The following is a 19,428-nucleotide window of genomic DNA, read 5'->3' as shown; positions in this document are numbered from 1 at the left end:
AGGATCACTATTTCACGTATTATTTTATTTGCCTCCCAAGCAATTCAGTGATCAAGGCTCTAATAGTATCCTCATTTTATGGAGGAGGAAACTTAACACAGCTCTGCAGCAGACGGGTCTCCTGATTTCATTGTCTTGCTGCCTGTGTGGTATGAGAGAATGGCTGTCCTGGGGAGGGGCAGTGGCACCTGTCCACCCAACCCTCTCCTCCCGCTCCCCCATCTCCAGTTTACAGAGTCTCAGTTGAGACTGGGAGAGGGAAAGGACCTGAGTGAGGCACATGGTTTTTGAACAAGGACATGTCCTCAAATTATCTTTTTCTTGGGCAGGGGCTGGGGATCAGAAGGCAGGACAGGGATTTTGCTTTTTATTCACCAGAAGCCTTGACTTTATCTGTTCTACTAGACCAGAAGGACAAGGGGGAAGTGTTCTGATGCACAACAGTAAAAACAATTTTGTTTTGTTTTTTAAAAAGTCACTTTGTTAAATGATTTATGTTGCCAAAATCACATTGCCCAGAATTTTTTTCTTGTCTTTTTTTTAAAAAAGTCTTTATTGTTGAAAGTATTACATAGGTTTGCTTTTTTCCCCCATTAACTGCTCCCATCCTCCCCCCCACCCCCAAATTTTCTTCTTTTTAATCTCTGCAAAGTACATGGTTCCTGTATCTTTTTTAAACTCATTTTCTCTCTCCTTTGTCTAATTTTCCTATTTTGAACCTTAGGCATATCTCCATTTATTTAGAGCTATTGTGGCGATCATGTCATTTGGGGTTTTGCTTGTTTATCTGAGTCGTGATCTTGTCTCTATCCCCTGTGCCTGGTACTTGGTTACATGGATGAACGATGACGGAATTGTGGGCGTCCTGTGCAGGGAGAAGTCTGGGTCCAGCTCCTAAAAAAACCTGAGCTTGGAGGGCACAGTGAGGAGCAGTGCTTGTAGATCTGGAATCAGTGTGTGAACCTATCAATGTGGGGTGCTGCTTCCAGAGCGGGGAGATCCTAGAGCACCGTAGTTCAAAGGGGCTGGGCTTCCATTCACCTGAGCCTCCACCCTCATGACAGATAGAGTGCTATTAACCATGAGGCAAGGGGCGGTGGCATCTACTTTGGAAGGAGTTGGGCTTTGGAGTTTGATGGGTCTAGGTTTGAATCTTGGTCCTAAGACTAACTAGCTGTATATCTTTAGCACAACCTCTCTGTGTCTCAGTTTCATCTTCTGAAAGCCAGGGATGATAATAGTCCCTCCCTTGTAGGATTGTTGTGAGGCTTAAATGAGTGAATACCTGTAGAACAGAACCTGGCACATCACAAACATTGAGTAAGTGTCAACCATCATCATCATCATCATCATCATCATCATCAATAATAGAATATACAGTTTCTAGAGTAGCGCCTGGCCAGTGGCATGTCTTGGCAGGTGCTTGCTTCCCAGACAAGGTGTGACTTTGCTGCCCGTTTAGGGATGGGTGTAACTGACTGCTTCTGAATGGGTTTACCTTCCTGAGAATCTGCCTCATCACCTGGTGATCGGTGATGCCTGAGCTGTTACATTACTTACCAAGCACTTCCTCAGAGTGCAGTTTCCAGAGAATTGTGTGAGCTTTTCACTCAGCCTTGTGTTTTCTATTAGAAAGAAAACAGTAACCACAGCAGGTAACCTGGAGTTTACAGTCCAGCCTTAGCCTGCATTTTTAAAGATTCCAAACACTTTCCTCCCAGATGTTTATTTTTTTTTAAAAAAACTCAATAGAGCATTAAAGTAATTTCTTATAGAAAGGAGAAGGGCCTTAATTTTTATTCTGTGGCTCACTCCAGGTGGTAATGACATGAGACTTGATGATGACCGTGGACTCGGACCAGGTAACACTTTCCCTTCCTTTCCTGAAGGGGCATGATTTGGGCACTGTTAACCTTCTCTTAGGAGCCCTGTTCCTCAGGTTGTTATATTTGGACGCTGTTCTCTGGATTCTCTGCTTGTTTCTTTGGCCTCTGCCAAAGATGGAGAAGTAAACGTGTGGCACACAGTCTTAAGCTCAGGAAAAGAATGCAGTCCCATCCTGTGTTCCCTGTTTATAGGCTCATGAAAGCAGGGAGCTGTGGTCCGTGGGTGGTCCACAGAGCCTCAAATCTTTCTGCTATCCTTGTGCTGTCTCTGTGTTTTCTTTTCTTTTCACTGTTAACAGCTTGCGTTTTAATGAACATACTCTGTCCGTGAGTTTTTATTCAGAGTTTGACCTTGATTCTTATTTAGATTACTATAGTGCGGTGGAAAAGAGTTTTGGATTTGAAGCAGAAGAGAGAACAGAAACCACATGTTTCTTTTTTTAAAAAAAATATATTTTATTGAATTTTTACAGAGAGGAAGGGAGAGAGACAGAGAGCTAGAAACATCGATGAGAGAGAAACATCGATCAGCTGCCTCCTGCACATCTCCCACTGGGGATGTGCCCGCAACCCAGGTACATGCCCCTGACCGGAATCGAACCCAGGACCCTTCAGTCCGCAGGCCGACGCTCTATCCACTGAGCCAAACCAGTTTCGGCCACATGTTTCTTAAGTGCTTACCCTTCATCATTTAATGTGTCAGATCTTTCTTAAGTTCCTACTATGAGCCAGGTACTGTGAAAGGCACTACAGGGCAGTAGTTCAGGGAAGTGAACCCAGGCTGTCTTAACAACTTAAACGAGGTCTTAACAACTTCTTATTTACCTTCTCTTCTGCTTCAGTATCCCCATCTGTCAAGTTAGGCTGTTAATAGTGTCCACCAGGTAGGATCATTTAGAGAATGAAATGAATTAATAATATAAAGTGAAATGACGATGATGGGGACGGGTTGGGATCAGGACTGAACAACTTCGTTACTCTCATGCTGCTCACAGTCCTGTGTGCGTGTGCGTGTGTGTGTGTGTATGTGGCCGAGGTGCTGAGACATGCTGTTGGAGACAGATGTATATGATTAAGTACAGTAAAGCATGATGAGTACTACTAAAGGAGAGGAGAAGGGTATTGTGGGAGCATATAGCAGGTGCCCAGCCCCCCTCATAGGTCAGAGAAGCACACTAGAGAGAGCAATGTTTAATCTGAAATCTAAGGGAGGAATAAAAATTACCTGGGCTGGGAGTGGTGAGGGGAGGTTGCATTCAGTGCGGTGTTTAAGAAACTGAAGAAATATTGTGAGCCCTAGCCAGTTTTGCTCAGTGGATAGAAGGTCGGCCTGCGAACAGAAAGGTCTCGGGTTCGATTCCGGTCAAGGGCACATGCCTGGGTTGTGGGTTCGATCCCTAGTAGGGGACTTGCAGGAGGCAGCCGATCCATCGTGGATGTTTCTATCTCTCTCTCCCTCTTCCTTCCTCTCTGAAATCAATTTTTTTAAAAAAAAATCTAGTGAGCCTACAGCAGGGGCAGAGATGGTGCTGACAATAATGAAGACAGAAACCAGACCATGGAAAGTGTGTGAGTCACAGTGAGGATTTGGGGTGACTAAGAGCCAGATACTGTCCTTGGGGCTTTTCATTAATTACTTCAAGCATCACAACTCTGTGGTCTAGGTGTTATTAACCCCATTTTGCTGGTGGTGAAGTTAAGACTCTAAAAAATGTTCACTTGCCTTCAAGGCACAGACTTAAAAAGGCAGCACAGTCAGGGTGTGAACCTAGGTTTCTCTGGCTCCAATGCTAGAGTTCTTTTGATGACTTCAGGCTATCCTCTTAATTTCCTTTATCTTCTGTTTACTCACTTGTAAAGTAGGGAACATAAATAAATACCCACCTCATAGACTTATGAGAACAAATGGAAATATACATAAGGTGCCAAGTACCTTGCCTGGCATATAGCAAGTACAATGACTTCTTATGGACCCAGGTTCTTGACAGAGAAATGTTTTCCTTTCATGGTCCCCTGAACTGAGACAGAATCCCAAATGAGCTGCCAGCTGCATTTGGCCTGGTTGTCAAGTCATCTTTCCAAGGACCAGTTGAAATTAAGATCCATAGAGAACACACCGTTGCACACAGGGAACTTATTCCTCTTGCTACCTGACAGGTGACAGTACAGTGGGCTTTGCTTCTGTCCTTCAGCCCTGAGTCATTTGCTCCCCAGCTGGCTGAGGCTTCTCTAGCTCTCCAAGCATCCTTCCCCTCATGGCTTGCTGTCACCCTTTCCCTCCTCCTCCAGAGTCCACCAGTCTTGTTCTGCCTGCACCTTATGAAATGAGCTCTGTTACTGATTGGAATTGAATTGAACTTCTTTGTTGTTGTTTAGCTTTTGTCATGTTGGTCTTGAGGGCAGAGATCTCTGTATGGTGATTAGCACAGTACTATCGTAGGTACTCAATAGACCACAATTATTTTCACTAGGATGGGGCTTTATGGATTCTAAGACTCTATTATATAGTAGGGTTTGTTTTTTTAAAATCTTCACAACAGTCCTCTGAAGTAGAGCTATAGTATTCTTCTTAGCACAATTGGAGAAACTAAGGCTATAACTTAAGCCAGTGATGGCGAACCTATGACACGCGTGTCAGAGGTGACACGCGAACTCATTTTTTTGGTTGGTTTTTCTTTGTTAAATGGCATTTGCATATATAAAATAAATATCAAAAATATAAATCTTTGTTTTACTATGGTTGCAAATATCAAAAAATTTCTATATGTGACACGGCACCAGAGTTAAGTTAGGGTTTTTTAAAATGCTGACACGCCGAGCTCAAAAGGTTCGCCGCCATCACTGACTTAAGCAATATGACCATTAATGAATTATTTCGTTCTAGAGTCGTCATTTACTAGGTGTAGCTCTGTCCCATGATCTAGAAAAATAGAGCTGAAAGATGCAAGCCCTTTCCTCAAGGATAGGATAGACATTTGAACAAATAACTGTATATAGCAAGTGAAGTTTAGGACAGAGGAATGATGAAGTTGTTTAACTTATATTTGGGGAAGATCAGTGAGAAATTCAGAGAGAAAGAGATGGACTCTCCTTTGCCTTGCTGCCTTGCACCCCAGCTTCTCTGCACATAGACCTGTAATCTCCTTTCTATGCGAAAACACATCTTATCACACGAGCGAACTGCGACCTGACTACTTGGAAGTGTAAAGGTTACCAGGCGAAAGAACATCTGTGTCATTTACTCTCTGTGGTCTGAGGTGGCTGGGGAGGAATAAAGTCCATCTGTGACCAAACACCTGTGTTCCTCTCTCGCCGGCAGAGTCACCAGAGGGGAGCATTAAATTGCTCTTCAAATGAGTCAGACCCGCTTTTCCCGAGGAGACAGGGCCGGCGCAGCTTCAGCTCTGTGGGCAAGTCTGACCAGGCCCCATCTCACTCTTGCCTGTTTGTTTGCCTTGCAGCTGTGTAAATGAGTATGGAAGATTATGATTTCCTGTTTAAAATTGTTTTAATTGGCAATGCTGGTGTGGGGAAGACGTGCCTAGTCCGACGATTCACTCAGGTAAGAGAACTCGGAAGTCCAAGATTGGCTTTCTTGGTGTGGCCTGTGGGGTTAGGAGAAATAACAGGATAGGTGACTGGCTCCACGCCAACTTCTTGGCTGCCAGTTATTAACACTCTGTTTGAAAGAGCACCAGCTTTGTAGCCTAGGCTAGAGCTTTTTTTTTTTGTTGTTGTTTAATATATTTTATTGATTTTTTACAGAGAGGAAGGGAGAGAGATAGAGAGTTAGAAACATCGATGAGAGAGAAACATCGATCAGCTGCCTCCTGCACACCCCCTACTGGGGATGTGCCCACAACCAAGATACATGCCCTTGACCGGAATCGAACCTGGGACCTTTCAGTCTGCAGGCCAATGCTCTATCCACTGAGCCAAACCGGTTAGGGCTAGGCTAGAGCTTTTAAACCACCTCAAGGAAGCATGGCTCTCTGGGTCACCACCACCCTCCCATGGTCTTGTTGCTTCTTTTAATGAAAAGGGGCAAGTAGTTTTGTTTTCAGTGTGTGGCATCAGAAATATATGATTAGGCCCTGGCCGGGTGGCTTAGTTGGTTGGAACATCATCCCGTTCACCAAAAGATTTTGGATGTGATTCTTGGTCAGGGCACATATCTAAGTTTCGAGTTCGATCTTCAGTCAGAGTGCATATGGGAGGCAACTGATCAATGTTTCTCTTTCACATTGAGTATCTCTCTCTCTCTCTTCCCCTCCCTCCCTCCCTCCCTTTCTTCCTTTCTCTCAAAGCAATAAACATATCCCCAGATGCGGATTTAAAAAACAAATTATTAGATTAATAGATAGATTATTAATTAATAATAACCCAAAGGGGGAAACAAATGAATCTGTATATCAAATTAAACCTAAATATTAATTTTTAAAAAATCTTTATTGTTGAGAGGATTACAGATGTCCCCACCCCTCCCCCTGCAAATTGCCTCCCTCCATCCAGTTCTCACCCTATCCTAGGCCTTCACCACCCTATAATATGTGCTCATAGGTAATGCATATATGCATATAAGATCTTTGGTTAATGTCTTCCCACCCCTTCTCCCCCCTTCCTTCCATCAGTCTGTCCCATGTTTCCATGCCTCTGATTCTATGTTATTCAATTTATTTTGTTCATTAGATTTCTTGTTCGTTTATTTTGATTTTTATATTCAATTGTTGAAACTCAAATACAAATTAAACCAATCAGATTGCATTCTCAAGTCCCCCAGAAAATGGAGGGAATTGTTTTGGTTCAGAACCAAATATGCTGATTTCTCTAGATCTGTTAGATGGGAATGAATTGAGAACAGTGAAGGACTACTTGAATTAAATAAAATGCCTGCTCTGGGTTGAGTCCTTATCTTATGATCTAAGTACAGATTTCCTTTGGGGCTGCCCTTTTGAGAATTATTGCCAGAGATTATATACTTGGTTTTATACAGAAATTGTGGGAAATTGTTCTGAGGTTGACCTTCTTTTGTGTTTTTCCGGAAAAGATATGAATGGCATCCTTTTTGGGATTATCATACATGCATCTTGCAGTTTTCACAAAGTGCTAGTTGGGCAAGTTGAGACTAGCTCTTTTATCTGAGGCATAGAGCAAGCTGGTGCCGTGGAAAGGACATTGGCTTGAGAGTCAGGGCGCAGGTCCTCGTGCCAGCTCTGCCCTTGGCTCATCTCTGAGCCCGGGTAGGTTACCCCCCACCTGCCTTCCTGACGGACATGAGGGGCCTGGTGATCTTCAAGGCCCCTCACAGCAATAACAGTCTGTGGTTCTGGGAAAACCTGGAGAGGCAGATTGGATAAGACAAACAGCACTGGGACAGAGAGTCACCTTTGGAAATGTCAGGGTTTTCCCCACGACAATGAACACAATAGGTCTCGTGCTTTTTGCTAAATCTCAGCCTTGTGAAATCAAAAGTAACAAGCTTACGCATCTGGTCTCAGTCAAAACCACTGTGGCGTCATATTGGAAACTCCAACTGGTTTTACTTCCACCCAACATTAGCAGTCTTTCCTGCTTTTGGCAGGAGTACAAGACTGCAGAATGTAGAGAAGTTTTCAGTCATTCCTTTGACCAACTCTTATTGCCAAAAGATCCCTTAAAGAGCCCACTCTCATTTTATGGGTGAAAACCTCAGGTCTAGAGGGATGAAATGACTTCTTAGTATCACATATCAATGTTAGTGGCAAAGCTAGTATTAGACCCAGGTCTCCGGTTCTCAGCCTGATCATTTTTATCTTCTATATGTTCTAACCTCTGAAACCATAGGCATCTTGCATTTCTTTAAAAAAAATTTTTTTTATTGTTTTATTGCTTAAAGTATTACAAAGGGTATTACATATGTGTCCTTTTTTTCCCCCTGCCCTTGACAATCCCCTGGCCTCCCCTACCCCCCAGTGTCTTATGTCCATTGGTTATGCTTATATGCATGCATACAAGTCCTTCGGTTGATCTCTTACCTCCCTCCTGCCCCCAACCCTCCCTGGCCTTCCCGCTGCAGTTTGACAATCTGTTTGAGGCAGCTCTGCCTCTGTATCTATTATTGTTCATAAGTTTATAATGGTCTTTATTATCCATGAATGAGTGAGATCATGTGGTATTTTTCCTTCATTGACTGGCTTATTTCACTTAGCATAATGCTCTCCAGTTCCATCCATGCTGTTGCAAATGGTAAGAGTTCCTTCTTTTTTACCGCAGCATAGTATTCCATCGTGTAGATGTACCACAGTTTTCTAATCCATTCATCTACTGATGGGCACTTAGGCTGTTTCCAGATCTTAGCTATGGTGAATTGTGCTGCTATGAACATATGGGTGCACATATCCTTTCTGCTTGGTGTTTCTGGTTTCTTGGGATATATTCCTAGAAGTGGGATCACTCCCATTTGACCTTGCATTTCTTTTTAAAAGCATAAACTTTGTCATTACAGGTAAAAAAAAAAACACTTCCATTTTGTAACAGATTTTTACCAGTAAGCACATCACCCCTTATTTTTCATTTCTGTGTACTTTTTACCCCTCCCAGTCCCTTAGCTCCCCCTTAAGGTTCATATTTCATAGACAGGATTATGTGTGGTTTTGTTATTTAGTAGACAGTTAAAATGAATTGGATTCAGCTGTTTCTGAGGCAGGAGGAGTTGGGGAGCAGAGTGAGGGGAGGAGACATTGGAAAGGATTTGTTTTATTTTGTGGCATTTGTTAGACTGCAAAACAGCTGGAGCTGTAAACTTGAAGCTTGGCAGCCTCGTGTTTGAGCCAAACCAAAATAGAAGAAAATTGATTCAATATTTGTAAGTAAAGTTATGAATGTTTATGTTTGCATCTTTTGCAGACATGCAATGGAACATTTTCTGTTGTTTTTGAAGCTCAGTCTTTTAAGATTAAACATTAATTAAAGCTTTCTTTTGTTAAGGAATGGATTTAATTAAAGATGGCCCAATCTTATATGCCAGAGCCAATAAAATCCATTTTACTTTAATTTCTGGAAATTCTGGAATGTAAGTGACGAGGGAAGAGAAACTAGGTGAAGTGTTCTTTCATGATAGAACTTCCTCCCTAAGCTTACAGGAATATTATGTAACAGTCAATTATGTTACACACGTGATTTTGACAGAATCTAGTGTAGCTTCCAGTTTGCGATAAACCTTTATTTTTGTTTGTTTTGAAATGCTTACATCAGCCTCAAACTCACTGGATTTGAGGCCCAGATTAGGTAACTAGTTTGCCTGAAGTCAACAGAGATCCTAGGCTGTTACCTCCGTGGGTTTAGTGCTCCTTCTACTGGTCTTTCTCCCTGAATGACTGGTTTCTTCAGTTATCTTCCCAGTATCATTGGCCCTGATCTCATGCAATAATATGGTTATCACCCTGAGGGCAGGGGGAAATCCAAAAGCTTCGTTTTCCTGTTTATTTTTCTCATACCGTGTTCCTGTTGTTTCTCTGTTGTCCACTCCCATGAATGTCCATGCCCTAGATTGAGAACTAGTTTGAATCTTCCTTGATTTTACCTCTTTTAGAGAACCCACCCATTTTGCCTTCCCCCTAACAATCCTGATCTCATCCCAGTGGCTCAATGCAACTCAATCTTAGCCTTGTGTCTGATATTTTTGTTTCATCTTTTGAAACCAGATCCCCCACCTCTGCCCTTTCCCAGTTCTCTCCCTTCATCCTCTGTCTTCTTCTCCCTTATTTGTCCCCCTTTCCATTTCTTTTCTTTCCTTTCAGAATTTCTCTCTCCCTTTTCCTCCCTCTTTTCTCTTTCCTTCCAAACACACATACATGCGAAGTTAAATGAAACAGGGCTCCCGGGACACTAACTAGGGTTCTTTTTTCTGCTGGTTAACTCACCCAAAGGAAGAGACTGGTGGTGGGGGAAGTGGGAAAATTTTATGTAATTGTAAGATTTGCTTAATTATTATTTCCCATTATTTCTTCTTTAGGGTCTTTTCCCCCCAGGTCAAGGAGCCACAATTGGAGTTGATTTTATGATTAAGACCGTGGAGATAAATGGTGAAAAAGTAAAGGTAAGATGCTAAGTGTTCAATAAGGCTTTTATTGTGCTATGTGAGAGGAAATGGTGTTTTCATAACATTTGTTGTATCTCCTAATTGAAACCCTCATTGAAAATAATATACTCAGTCACGACAGCTTATTTCCCAACAGAGCTCATTCCCTTTATCGGAGCAGGAAGGGGCTGTAGGTGATGCATTTACAGATGGGAAGACAGAGAAAAAAGGGCTAAGGCAAGTCTGTCCTGTCTTCGTCACGTCAGTGGTGATGCTAAAAACCAAGGCAGACATTTCTTGTTGGGATCTCTCTCCTGAGATGGGCCAGGAGGCGGTGCTACCTCTTCTGAACAGCAGCCCATGAAGAGCCAGTGGATGCCTACACTGGTTATGTATGGGTCCTTCCGTCGCATGGATCATTTCCTGTCTCCCATCATCCCCCTGTCCCTAGCAAGGGAGAGATACTATGAGGGGCTCAGGAGGGATGCATGACCTCTCCCTTCCCCTTTGTGGCCTCTGGATAGTTCGGTACCTGTGAGAACTATGGTGTCAACAACAGGAAAAGGGAGATGGTGCCTATCAAGTGCCCAGTATGTGTCAGTCCCTTTGCTAGGTGATTCTGCGTGTGTCGTCGTATTTGACTTAATCCTTACCATAACTGTTGTGAGGCAAATATAGTAAATTATCTTCATTTTTTAGGTTTCAGAGAGGCTGAGTGACTTATTTATCTGTGGCTTCACAGTTAGGAAGGGAGGTAGGAGATAGGCAGGATCTGAATTACCCCACTGCCTTCCCGGGGTCTCCCCTGCCATAAAAGAAGGAAGACAGAATAAGCTTGTCACCTTGGAGCAAGGAAAGAAAGAAGGTGATGGAAAGGTTGAAATGAGATGAATCACATGGAAAGAGGGTAGAGAGACTTGCTCCTTAGAGTTAGTGAAATTCCACTGTCAGGTCTTTCAGAGCTGAGGCCCGTGGAAAGATTCCACAGCCCCGGCAGCAGCTGCACAGTGAAAACCGTGGCATCAGCCCAGCTAGATCCCAACCCAAGCACTCCAAGTTTGAGTCCTCGTCATTTGCATCCTTCTCTCGTGTGCACCTGCAATCCTGTCCTCAAATGCTTGGGGAAGGGCAGAGAGGCTCCAGGGTGCTCCTGCAGCGTTCCAGAGACACACAGAGAAGTGTGAGGATGAGACTCCTGAGTGGGGGACAGAAGCTCTTGTGTCTCATCCAGCACCGACTCCCCCACGTGTCTCCTCACTGCAGACATTTACACCAAATACATTAGTGATGGAGAGCTGGGGCTCTGGGAAACAGAAACGGCACCAAATCCACGAGTGGCAGGGCAGGACCAGAACCGAGGTTTCTCTCCTGACTTCTCATCACCCCCCAAGCGCCTCCATAAGTCTCATTCTTTCTAGAATGGCTCCCAGGATTGAAGACAGAAAATAAAAACGTTTTAGAAAGATTCTTACACATATTAAGTTAAGTGCCAAGCCAGTAAAGGCAAAACTGAGGAAGAGGCCCTTTTCTTAAGGTTCTCTGCATTAATGAAGGTGACCTTGCACAGAAAATATAACTAAAGCATACAGAATTTTCTCCTATCCATTGATCTTTTTTAGTCTATCATAAATAAACTAGAGGCCCGGTGAGTCCCTCAGCTCGGCCTGCACCCTTTCACAGTCCAGGAGTCCTCAGGGGATGTCCTACTGATGGCTTAAGCCACAGTCTGGCCTCCCTCTGTGGGAGGCAACCTGGAAGGCCCATCAGAATCAGGGGATGGCACCGCCCCCATCACCCCGCTGAGGCCTCTGCCCGACCTTTCTCTGTGGGATCAGCCCAGGGCTGGCCCCATCACCCCACCGCAGCTCTACTGGTGGCCTCCCTCTGTGGGAAGCGACTGGGCAGGCCCCCCAATCGCCCATTCACCACGGATGGTTGCTGCCACCCCCTTACCCCTCCTCCCCCTGCATCACTGTTCCCTCCCTCTCCCTGCTGGCAAGTGCCTTGGCTGGCCTGGTGCAGCCTGTTTGCTGGCCCTGCCCCCCGCTGACTGGTCGTTCTGCTGTTTGGTCAATTTGCATATTACACTTTTATTATATAGGATACGTAATAGTAAAACTCTAAGCTAGTCTACCACATTTTAACTTTAGGAGATTAATTATAGTAATAGACTTTTCCCCACCCCTCTAATCAGGTGTATTTTGCATAGAAAGGAAAGTCTTGAAAGCATGCACATATATTTGCTTATTCGACCACCATCTATCCACTTATTTATCCGTCCTCTGTTATAGTAGATGCTTTGTTCCAAGCACTCTGTTAGGTAAAGCACCTTGCTCCCTAGTAACTTCCTATCACCTAGGTCAAACATTTTATCTATGAAAACATCTTTAATATCCTACACAAAATTAACCCTTCCTTTGTGATTCCACAATCCTTTGTCACTAGCCATTACTCAAATGTGTCCACCGTGTACCATGTACTGTGTTAGGAAGGCACTGGGGTATAAAGTAAGAGACAGTCCTTGCCCTTAAAGAACTCAGTCTAGTAAGGAGACACACTAGTAAACCAATGATTGCAGTAGGTTATTGTGACGGTGAGGCAACAGAGGTGTAAGCAGCCTGGCCCCATGCCGGAGGTGAGAGTGGTTAGCCTTTGGCTGTGGCAATGAGAACAGCCTGGCATGAGACTAACGCTAGGAGGCACTTTCTCCTGCTGGTGCCTCTTTAAAAGGACATCTCATATGTTATTTATTATGGTTAGTTAATATTGTGTTTATCTTTCCTACAGACTGTGAGCTCTTTGAGATCAGGGGTTGTGTTTTATTCATCTTTGTATCTTCCCAGTGCTTAGTACAGTGCCCTGCACATATTAATGAGCTATAAATGCTGAGAAGGAACAAATGAATTGCAGAGAGAGTGGCGAAACCGAACTAAAAGATAAAGGCAATGGAATATGGATATCCTCAAGAATCAACTGTCAGGCTAGAAATGAATAGCCTCCTATGAGAAAGCATCTTGGCAAGGCAATGCAATTACACTTTTAGGAAATATTTCAATGGCTTTAATCCTTGAGGCTGTTCTCTCAAGATGTGCCAGTCATCAGAACACACTGCTTTCTAATGACTGACAGTGTTAGATCCCATCACAAGTGTTTTTAGAGGCTCAATGAGTCACTAAAACAATAGTCTGTTGTTCTAAGATCCTGGCAGAGGGGAACCATGTCTGTACGTTTGGGGCAGGAGAGAAATAACCTTTGTCCTGGCAAAAGCCAGAACATCTGTATGGTCGCCTTCCACATGCACACACTTCCATGTACACTGTCACAGAGCAGCTGCAACTCCAAATCAGAGAGCCTTTGTGCCACTGATTGGTGGCAGGGGCTACCGGCCACGCAGTTTCCTCGGCTAAACTGGTGTGAGCAGTGGGTGACGCCGCCTGCCTCAGCCTCTCTGGATGCCGATGCCCATGTAAATCAGTCTCTGGGAGCAAACAGCACAGTGGTATGAAGTGAGTCCTCAGCTTGGAATGAGAAGGCCTGCAGTCTGAGTCCCAGCTTTGTGAGTAACCATTAGGAGGTGGAGTTTCCTTTTCAGGAAGGGGAGGCATGAACCTACCTAACCCACTGGATTGCTGTGAGGATTAGGCCAGAGCATTGATTCATATTTGCACTCTCTTTTTTTGATTTTTACTGTGTAAAATTTTTATATTTAGAATTAGGTAGCTGGACTCGGTTTAGATGATTCCAATTTTGTTGGCAACATCCAAAGCATCATAGTCAGGAGCCAGTCGAACATATGCCTTCTTCTCTCCATCAGGCCTGATCAGGGTGTTGACCTTGGCCACTTCATGTCATAGAGCTTCTTCACAGCCTGTTTGATCTGATGCTTGTTGGCCTTGACGTCCACAGTGAACACTAGTGTGTTATTGTCTTCTATCTTCTTCATGGCTGACTCGGTAGTCGGGGAATTTGGTGATGGTGTAGTGGGCAAGCTTGCTTCTCCTGGGCGCGCTCTTCCGAGGATATTTAGGCTGCCTCCGGAGCCTTAGTGTCTTTGGCCGTCGGAAGGTGGGTGACGTGCGGATCTTCTTTTTTTGTGTGACTGTGGACGTCTTTCAACACTGCTTTCTTTGCCTTCAAAGCCTTTGCTTTGGCTTCGGCTTTGGGAGGGGCAGGGGCTTCCTTCTTAGCTTTCGGCGCCATCTTCGTAAAACGCTGAACACTCTTGCTATTTGCCAGACACGCTGTTTGGTGCAGGGAAAACTGAGTGAAATGGACCCTGGCTTCTCCCTCATGAAGATTTCAGTTTAGTGAGGCAGACAGCTGATAAACAAATTATTACAGATAAGTGAATGGTTCAAATGTGTCAGGTGCCATGAGAATTATAGGGTAGGTTGCAGGAGAGAATATGGGGCTGGGGCTGGGGAGCCTGCCTCATCCGAGGGTGCCAGAGGCCTTCTCTGAGGAAATGATGTTCTGTTTATAGGGGGTGAAACTGCATTTCTCGACGTGTGAAGTTTATGCAATTAGAAGGGAAGATTATCATTGTTATTTCTCAAGGTCTTCTGATTTGTTCTGACTCAGTGGGCTCTCTGGAGGACAGATGTCTTTCAGTATCTTCTGTTCTGTGCAGGGAAATTCGGGGAGAAGGGAGAAGTGTTTTGCCTTTCTTTTTTGGCTATTTTATTAGGCCATAGAACTGATAGATGACTTCAGAATATGTGCACTTTCAGCAGGTTTATTTACCTCTTTTTATAAAGAAACTGCTGAAGCCTAAAGAGACTAAGTGACTTGCTCAAGGTCACAGAGCTTAAAAGTGGTGGAAGAAAATTATTATTTTTGTCTGCCGTGGCACCGTTCCTGTTTTCATGAACAAAGATAATACCTTAATACATTCATTTGAACTGGAAAAGGTGGTGACGTTGGATTTTCTCCCTCTCCAGTTGCTGACTGAATGACAGCTCTCCCTGTATCCTGCCTCTTAAATATTGCATCGTGGTTAAGAGCAGGGACTCTGGGGCCAAACTGCTGGGTGGAATTGGCTCTGGAACATACTGGCTGTGAGATGTTGAGCAAGTTAATTAATGTCTTTGTGTGTCATGTGAGCATTGGATACAGTTAAAGTACCTACCTCATAGTCATCGTGAGGATTACGTGAGTTATTACATGTAAAGTGCTTGAACTGGAGCTTGACACATAATACATGCTTGAAGACACAGACAACAGTGTGGTGATAGCCAACGGGGGCGGAGGTAGGTGGAGGTGGGCAAAGGGTGAGGGGAAATGGAGATGGAAAGAGACTTTGCTTGGGTGATGGGTGCATGGTGCATTGTGCAGATGATACTTTGTTGAGTTGTACACTTGAAACCCGTATGCTTTCATGAACCAGTGTCACTCCAATAAATTCAATAAAAAAGAAAAAAAAAGAAAAAGAATGAAGGGGCCCTGGCTGGTTTGGCTCAGTGGATAGAGTATCGGCCTATGGACTAAGGGGTCCTGGGTTCAATTCCATCAAGGGCACATGCCCGGGTTGCATGCTTGATCCCCATTGGGGGGCATGCAAGAGGCAGCCAATCAATTATTCTCTCTCATCATTAATGTTTCTGTCTCTCTCCCTCTCCCTTCCTCTCTGAAATAAATAAAAAAACATTTTTTTAAAAAAAGAATAGAGGGGAAACTTTTAAATAATCTAACAAAGAAAACACACACACACACACACAACAACAACAAAAACAAACAAACCCCTATCCCTAACCAGACACACACAACAGATAAAACGAAAAAATTATAAGTACTTTTTTTCTTAGGGCTGAAAATAACAATGAAATGATTTGGGTGAAGGTGTTTCCACTTCTAAACTAAAGTCAAGCAATGCTTTCTTTCTTTTCTGCTTCTCCAACCTGATCCTTGTATGCCTTTACAGCTTCAGATCTGGGACACAGCAGGTCAGGAGAGATTTCGGTCCATTACTCAGAGTTATTATCGAAGCGCCAATGCCTTGATCCTCACCTATGACATAACCTGTGAGGAATCCTTCCGTTGCCTTCCTGAGTGGCTGCGGGAAATAGAACAATATGCCAGCAACAAGGTCATCACTGTGCTAGTGGGTAAGTAAGGACTAATGAGGAGGGAAATTTATTTTTGGGCATCAGAGAATGTATAATCACATAAAGCTTGTATCTTGGTACCTTCCAAGAATATAATCTACAGCTATATAATTCAAGCAGTCAGCCAGCATTCAGTTCTGCAATTGAAGAGAAAATTAAATAAGTTCTATCCCATGGTGATGGTTTAGGAAAGTAAAGTAGAAAATATTGCTGATTGATTTTTCTATCATTGTAGGCTCTAGGGAAGAAGATAAGACTGCCGTGAAGTTATGTGGGCTGCTAAACATTATTTTAAATCTAATTACGAGATCATGAAACTGCTGGTCTAGAAGTAAAATGTATCTCTTAAGTTGATAAGGAATTCATTATTGAAGCAATTGTTTTTTGCCTAAAAAATGAACTGTGGCTAATTTTGTCCCTTCTTGCATTTATGCTGACTTCAGAAATTCTTAATTTTCTGAAAGAATCTACTGAGGGAAATTCTGCAGTTTATTTCATTTTGTAGGAGAGTAAACCTCTGTTTAGCATGGGGGGAAAGCAAAAAACAACCCATGATTTTCTATGGTGACAAATACATCCATTAAGCCCAGGCTTGTTGAGCAATGGTTAGAGCACTGGCCTGTAGACCAAAGGGTCTGGGGTTCGATTTCCAGTTAAGGGCACCTATTTCAGTTGCAGGTAAATTGTTGGAAAGATAAGGTACACCATGAATTGTTCATGTGGGTACTTCCATGTATAATTTAAAACTTCAGAAATTTTACTTAACCTTGTTCATCTTACATCTGTACATATTTCCTTTTTCTCATGCCAAAAATCCCTGTCCCAGTGACACCTGCATAATCATTCACTTGCTTTATCCCCAACAAACAAAGCAGCCTCAGAATAACAATGCCTGTACTACTGCTGACAAGATGATTACTGCAAGAATTTAAGATTTCTTTCCTTCAGTTCTTTTTGTTCTTGGGGTATCTGTGACTAGGGATGCATGGTTAAATTACGGTCTCTTAAACTCACATGAAATCGTTTCTCTCTGTGGTTGCGCTGCTTCAGGATAAACAGGCTCACTTGTTTAATTTTGCTTTCAATTTTAAGAATTCCTTTTTAAATTTAATTCCATGTTAATTGTATAGTTATCATTAATTACATAATTATGTAAAAACATTTATAAAATTATGAAGTCAAATCTATAAAATCAGGTATATTTAGAGAGTTCTCGTTCCTATCCCTTCCTACCCCTTTTAAAAAATATATTATTTTATTTATTTCAGAGAGGAAGGGAGAGGGAGAGAGATAGAAACGTCAATGATGAGAGAGAATAATTGATTGGCTACCTCCTGCAACCCCCCCACCCCCACCAGGAATCGACTTCCTGGTTCATAGGTCAACGCTCAACCACTGAGCCACACTGGCCAGGCTTATTAACCTTATTCCTTTAATGGGTAATCATTATCTTTAAAATTAAGATTATGGTTTATTATCCCATTAAAAATAAGCAAACAAACTGTGTATGTATTTTTCATCCTTGTTCTTAGATATACAGTTGTATGTTATATACACTTTTTTCTACTTTGCTTTATTCATTTAACAATATATCCTAGTGTCTCACCTGGCAGCATATAGACACGTTCTTTTTTTTTTATTTTTTTTTTTATTTTTTATTTTTTTATTTTTCGCTTAAAGTATTACAAAGGGTATTACATAAGTGTCCTTTTTTCCCCCCCGCCCTTGACAAACCCCTACCCTCCCTTACCCCCCAGTAGACACGTTCTTTATTGCTTTTCACAGTGACAAATAACTACGGGTCTATTATAGTGCATTTAGCCAGTGCCTAAATGATGGACATTTGGGCTGTTTCCAGTTCTTTGCCACTATATATGGCACTGGTATTTTAAAATAAACATTCCAGTAATTATACTCCCATTACTTGGCTTTACCAAGCCCATCTGTCTGGTTTGACTTCAGATATGGAATTGAATTTTGCTGTTTGCGAGTCTGCAAAAAGTCAAATGATGAGTCCGTCTGTGATTTTACCACTGTTTTAGGCAACAAGATTGATCTGGCTGAAAGGAGAGAAGTCTCCCAGCAGAGAGCTGAAGAATTCTCAGAAGCCCAGGACATGTATTATCTGGAGACCTCAGCCAAGGAATCGGATAACGTGGAGAAACTCTTCCTTGACTTGGCGTGTCGCCTCATCAGGGAAGCCAGGCAGAACACACTTGTGAACAGTGTATCATCACCCTTACCTGGAGAAGGGAAAAGCATCAACTATTTGACTTGTTGTAACTTCAACTAAAGGCCGAGGCAAGGAGAAGCAAGAGGAATCATCAGCTGTCCCAATGGGCCACAAATTGCTGGGGAGATCTGGCGACGATGATGGCTCCCGCTCTCAGACCTTCTGACTCCTGAGTTTACAAAGCATGGCAGGCCAAGGGCGTAGTCCACAGGCCGGGATTAGCAGAACATATAATGGTTTCATCCTTTTGCAGTCTGGAGTCAGAGCAAGGAGACGATTGCACTAGGCGCTCCATGACCTGCAGAGCATGTTGCTTTTGTTTTTTAAGAAAAGCAAGCAAAAGCGCGTTCCTGAACACAGTCCAGGGGAATCCCTCCTGCACACCAGTGGGTGCATGTGGGGGCTGTTCTTTAGGGCTTCTGGGGACCTTGGTTTTCTTGTCCACCAGATAAACCAAAACTGGGAAGGCCAAGTCCTGTCTCTGTGGTGCGTGTCGATGACCCCATGGAGATTCTGAAGTGTTATTTCTCTTGTCTACAGGCACTTTCAAGAACTTTGGGATGTAAAGATGGGAAAAACCTTTACCCATGACCAAGAGTTAACATTTATTGTTTTAATGATATATACAAGCTCATGACTCCTTTTGGTGCTAATGATTCTGCTATTTCACAGACCAAATGTTTTAGTACATTGATGTCCTTAAATGCATTTCATAGAAATAAAAAAAAATTAAGGGAAGTCCATGAATCAGCACTCTTTCTCAAAGTCTTGTTATACCTTTTCTAGGGTGGATTTATTGGAAAAGAGAATACTTTCCTTTCATGTTCCCCTCTAAATCTTACCATTTTCTTCTATTTTCTCATCTTTCCTGCCCTTTGAGTAAATGAAAAAATTTGAAAAACGAAAAACAAGAATGGTTGATATAATATTCTGATATGAAAGATTAGCTCTAAGACTCTATGAGTACGTGTGAGGAAACAGACCAGATCTGACCAAAATACTGTGGATTCATGGACTGCAGTGCAGAGCTCCAAGCAGAGCACAACCCTTGAGCGGGTCACATCTTTCTCTTTCTGGTACTATCTTTCTTGGACAGACCAAGGCCTGGGGTTTTGTAGGTTTTTAGTATGATAAGTGAAAACAGCA

At 43.0% G+C, this 19,428-nt stretch overlaps 1 protein-coding gene across 2 annotated transcripts in view; it reads left to right on the top strand.

The window, feature by feature from the left end:
• Positions 1 to 19,035, top strand: part of RAB30 (RAB30, member RAS oncogene family) — a 78,675-nt gene extending 59,640 nt beyond the window's left edge. For both annotated transcript variants that reach the window (XM_070425723.1, XM_070425724.1), the window contains exons 2-5: positions 5,348 to 5,448; positions 9,880 to 9,963; positions 15,866 to 16,049; positions 18,092 to 19,035. In XM_070425723.1, coding sequence (XP_070281824.1) covers positions 5,356 to 5,448; positions 9,880 to 9,963; positions 15,866 to 16,049; positions 18,092 to 18,342 — 612 coding nt within the window. In that variant the 5' untranslated portion in view covers positions 5,348 to 5,355 and the 3' untranslated portion in view covers positions 18,343 to 19,035. The remainder of the gene's footprint in view (positions 1 to 5,347; positions 5,449 to 9,879; positions 9,964 to 15,865; positions 16,050 to 18,091) is intronic.
• Positions 19,036 to 19,428: the final 393 nt, after the last annotated feature.

The sequence above is a fragment of the Myotis yumanensis genome, unplaced genomic scaffold (assembly GCF_028538775.1).
Source record: "Myotis yumanensis isolate MYYU_CA2020_CCGP unplaced genomic scaffold, mMyoYum1.0.hap1 SCAF_10, whole genome shotgun sequence".
NCBI classification, from domain to species: Eukaryota; Metazoa; Chordata; class Mammalia; order Chiroptera; family Vespertilionidae; genus Myotis; species Myotis yumanensis.
Note: the sequence above shows the minus strand (reverse complement) of the source record. Positions and strands in the feature narration are given on the sequence as shown.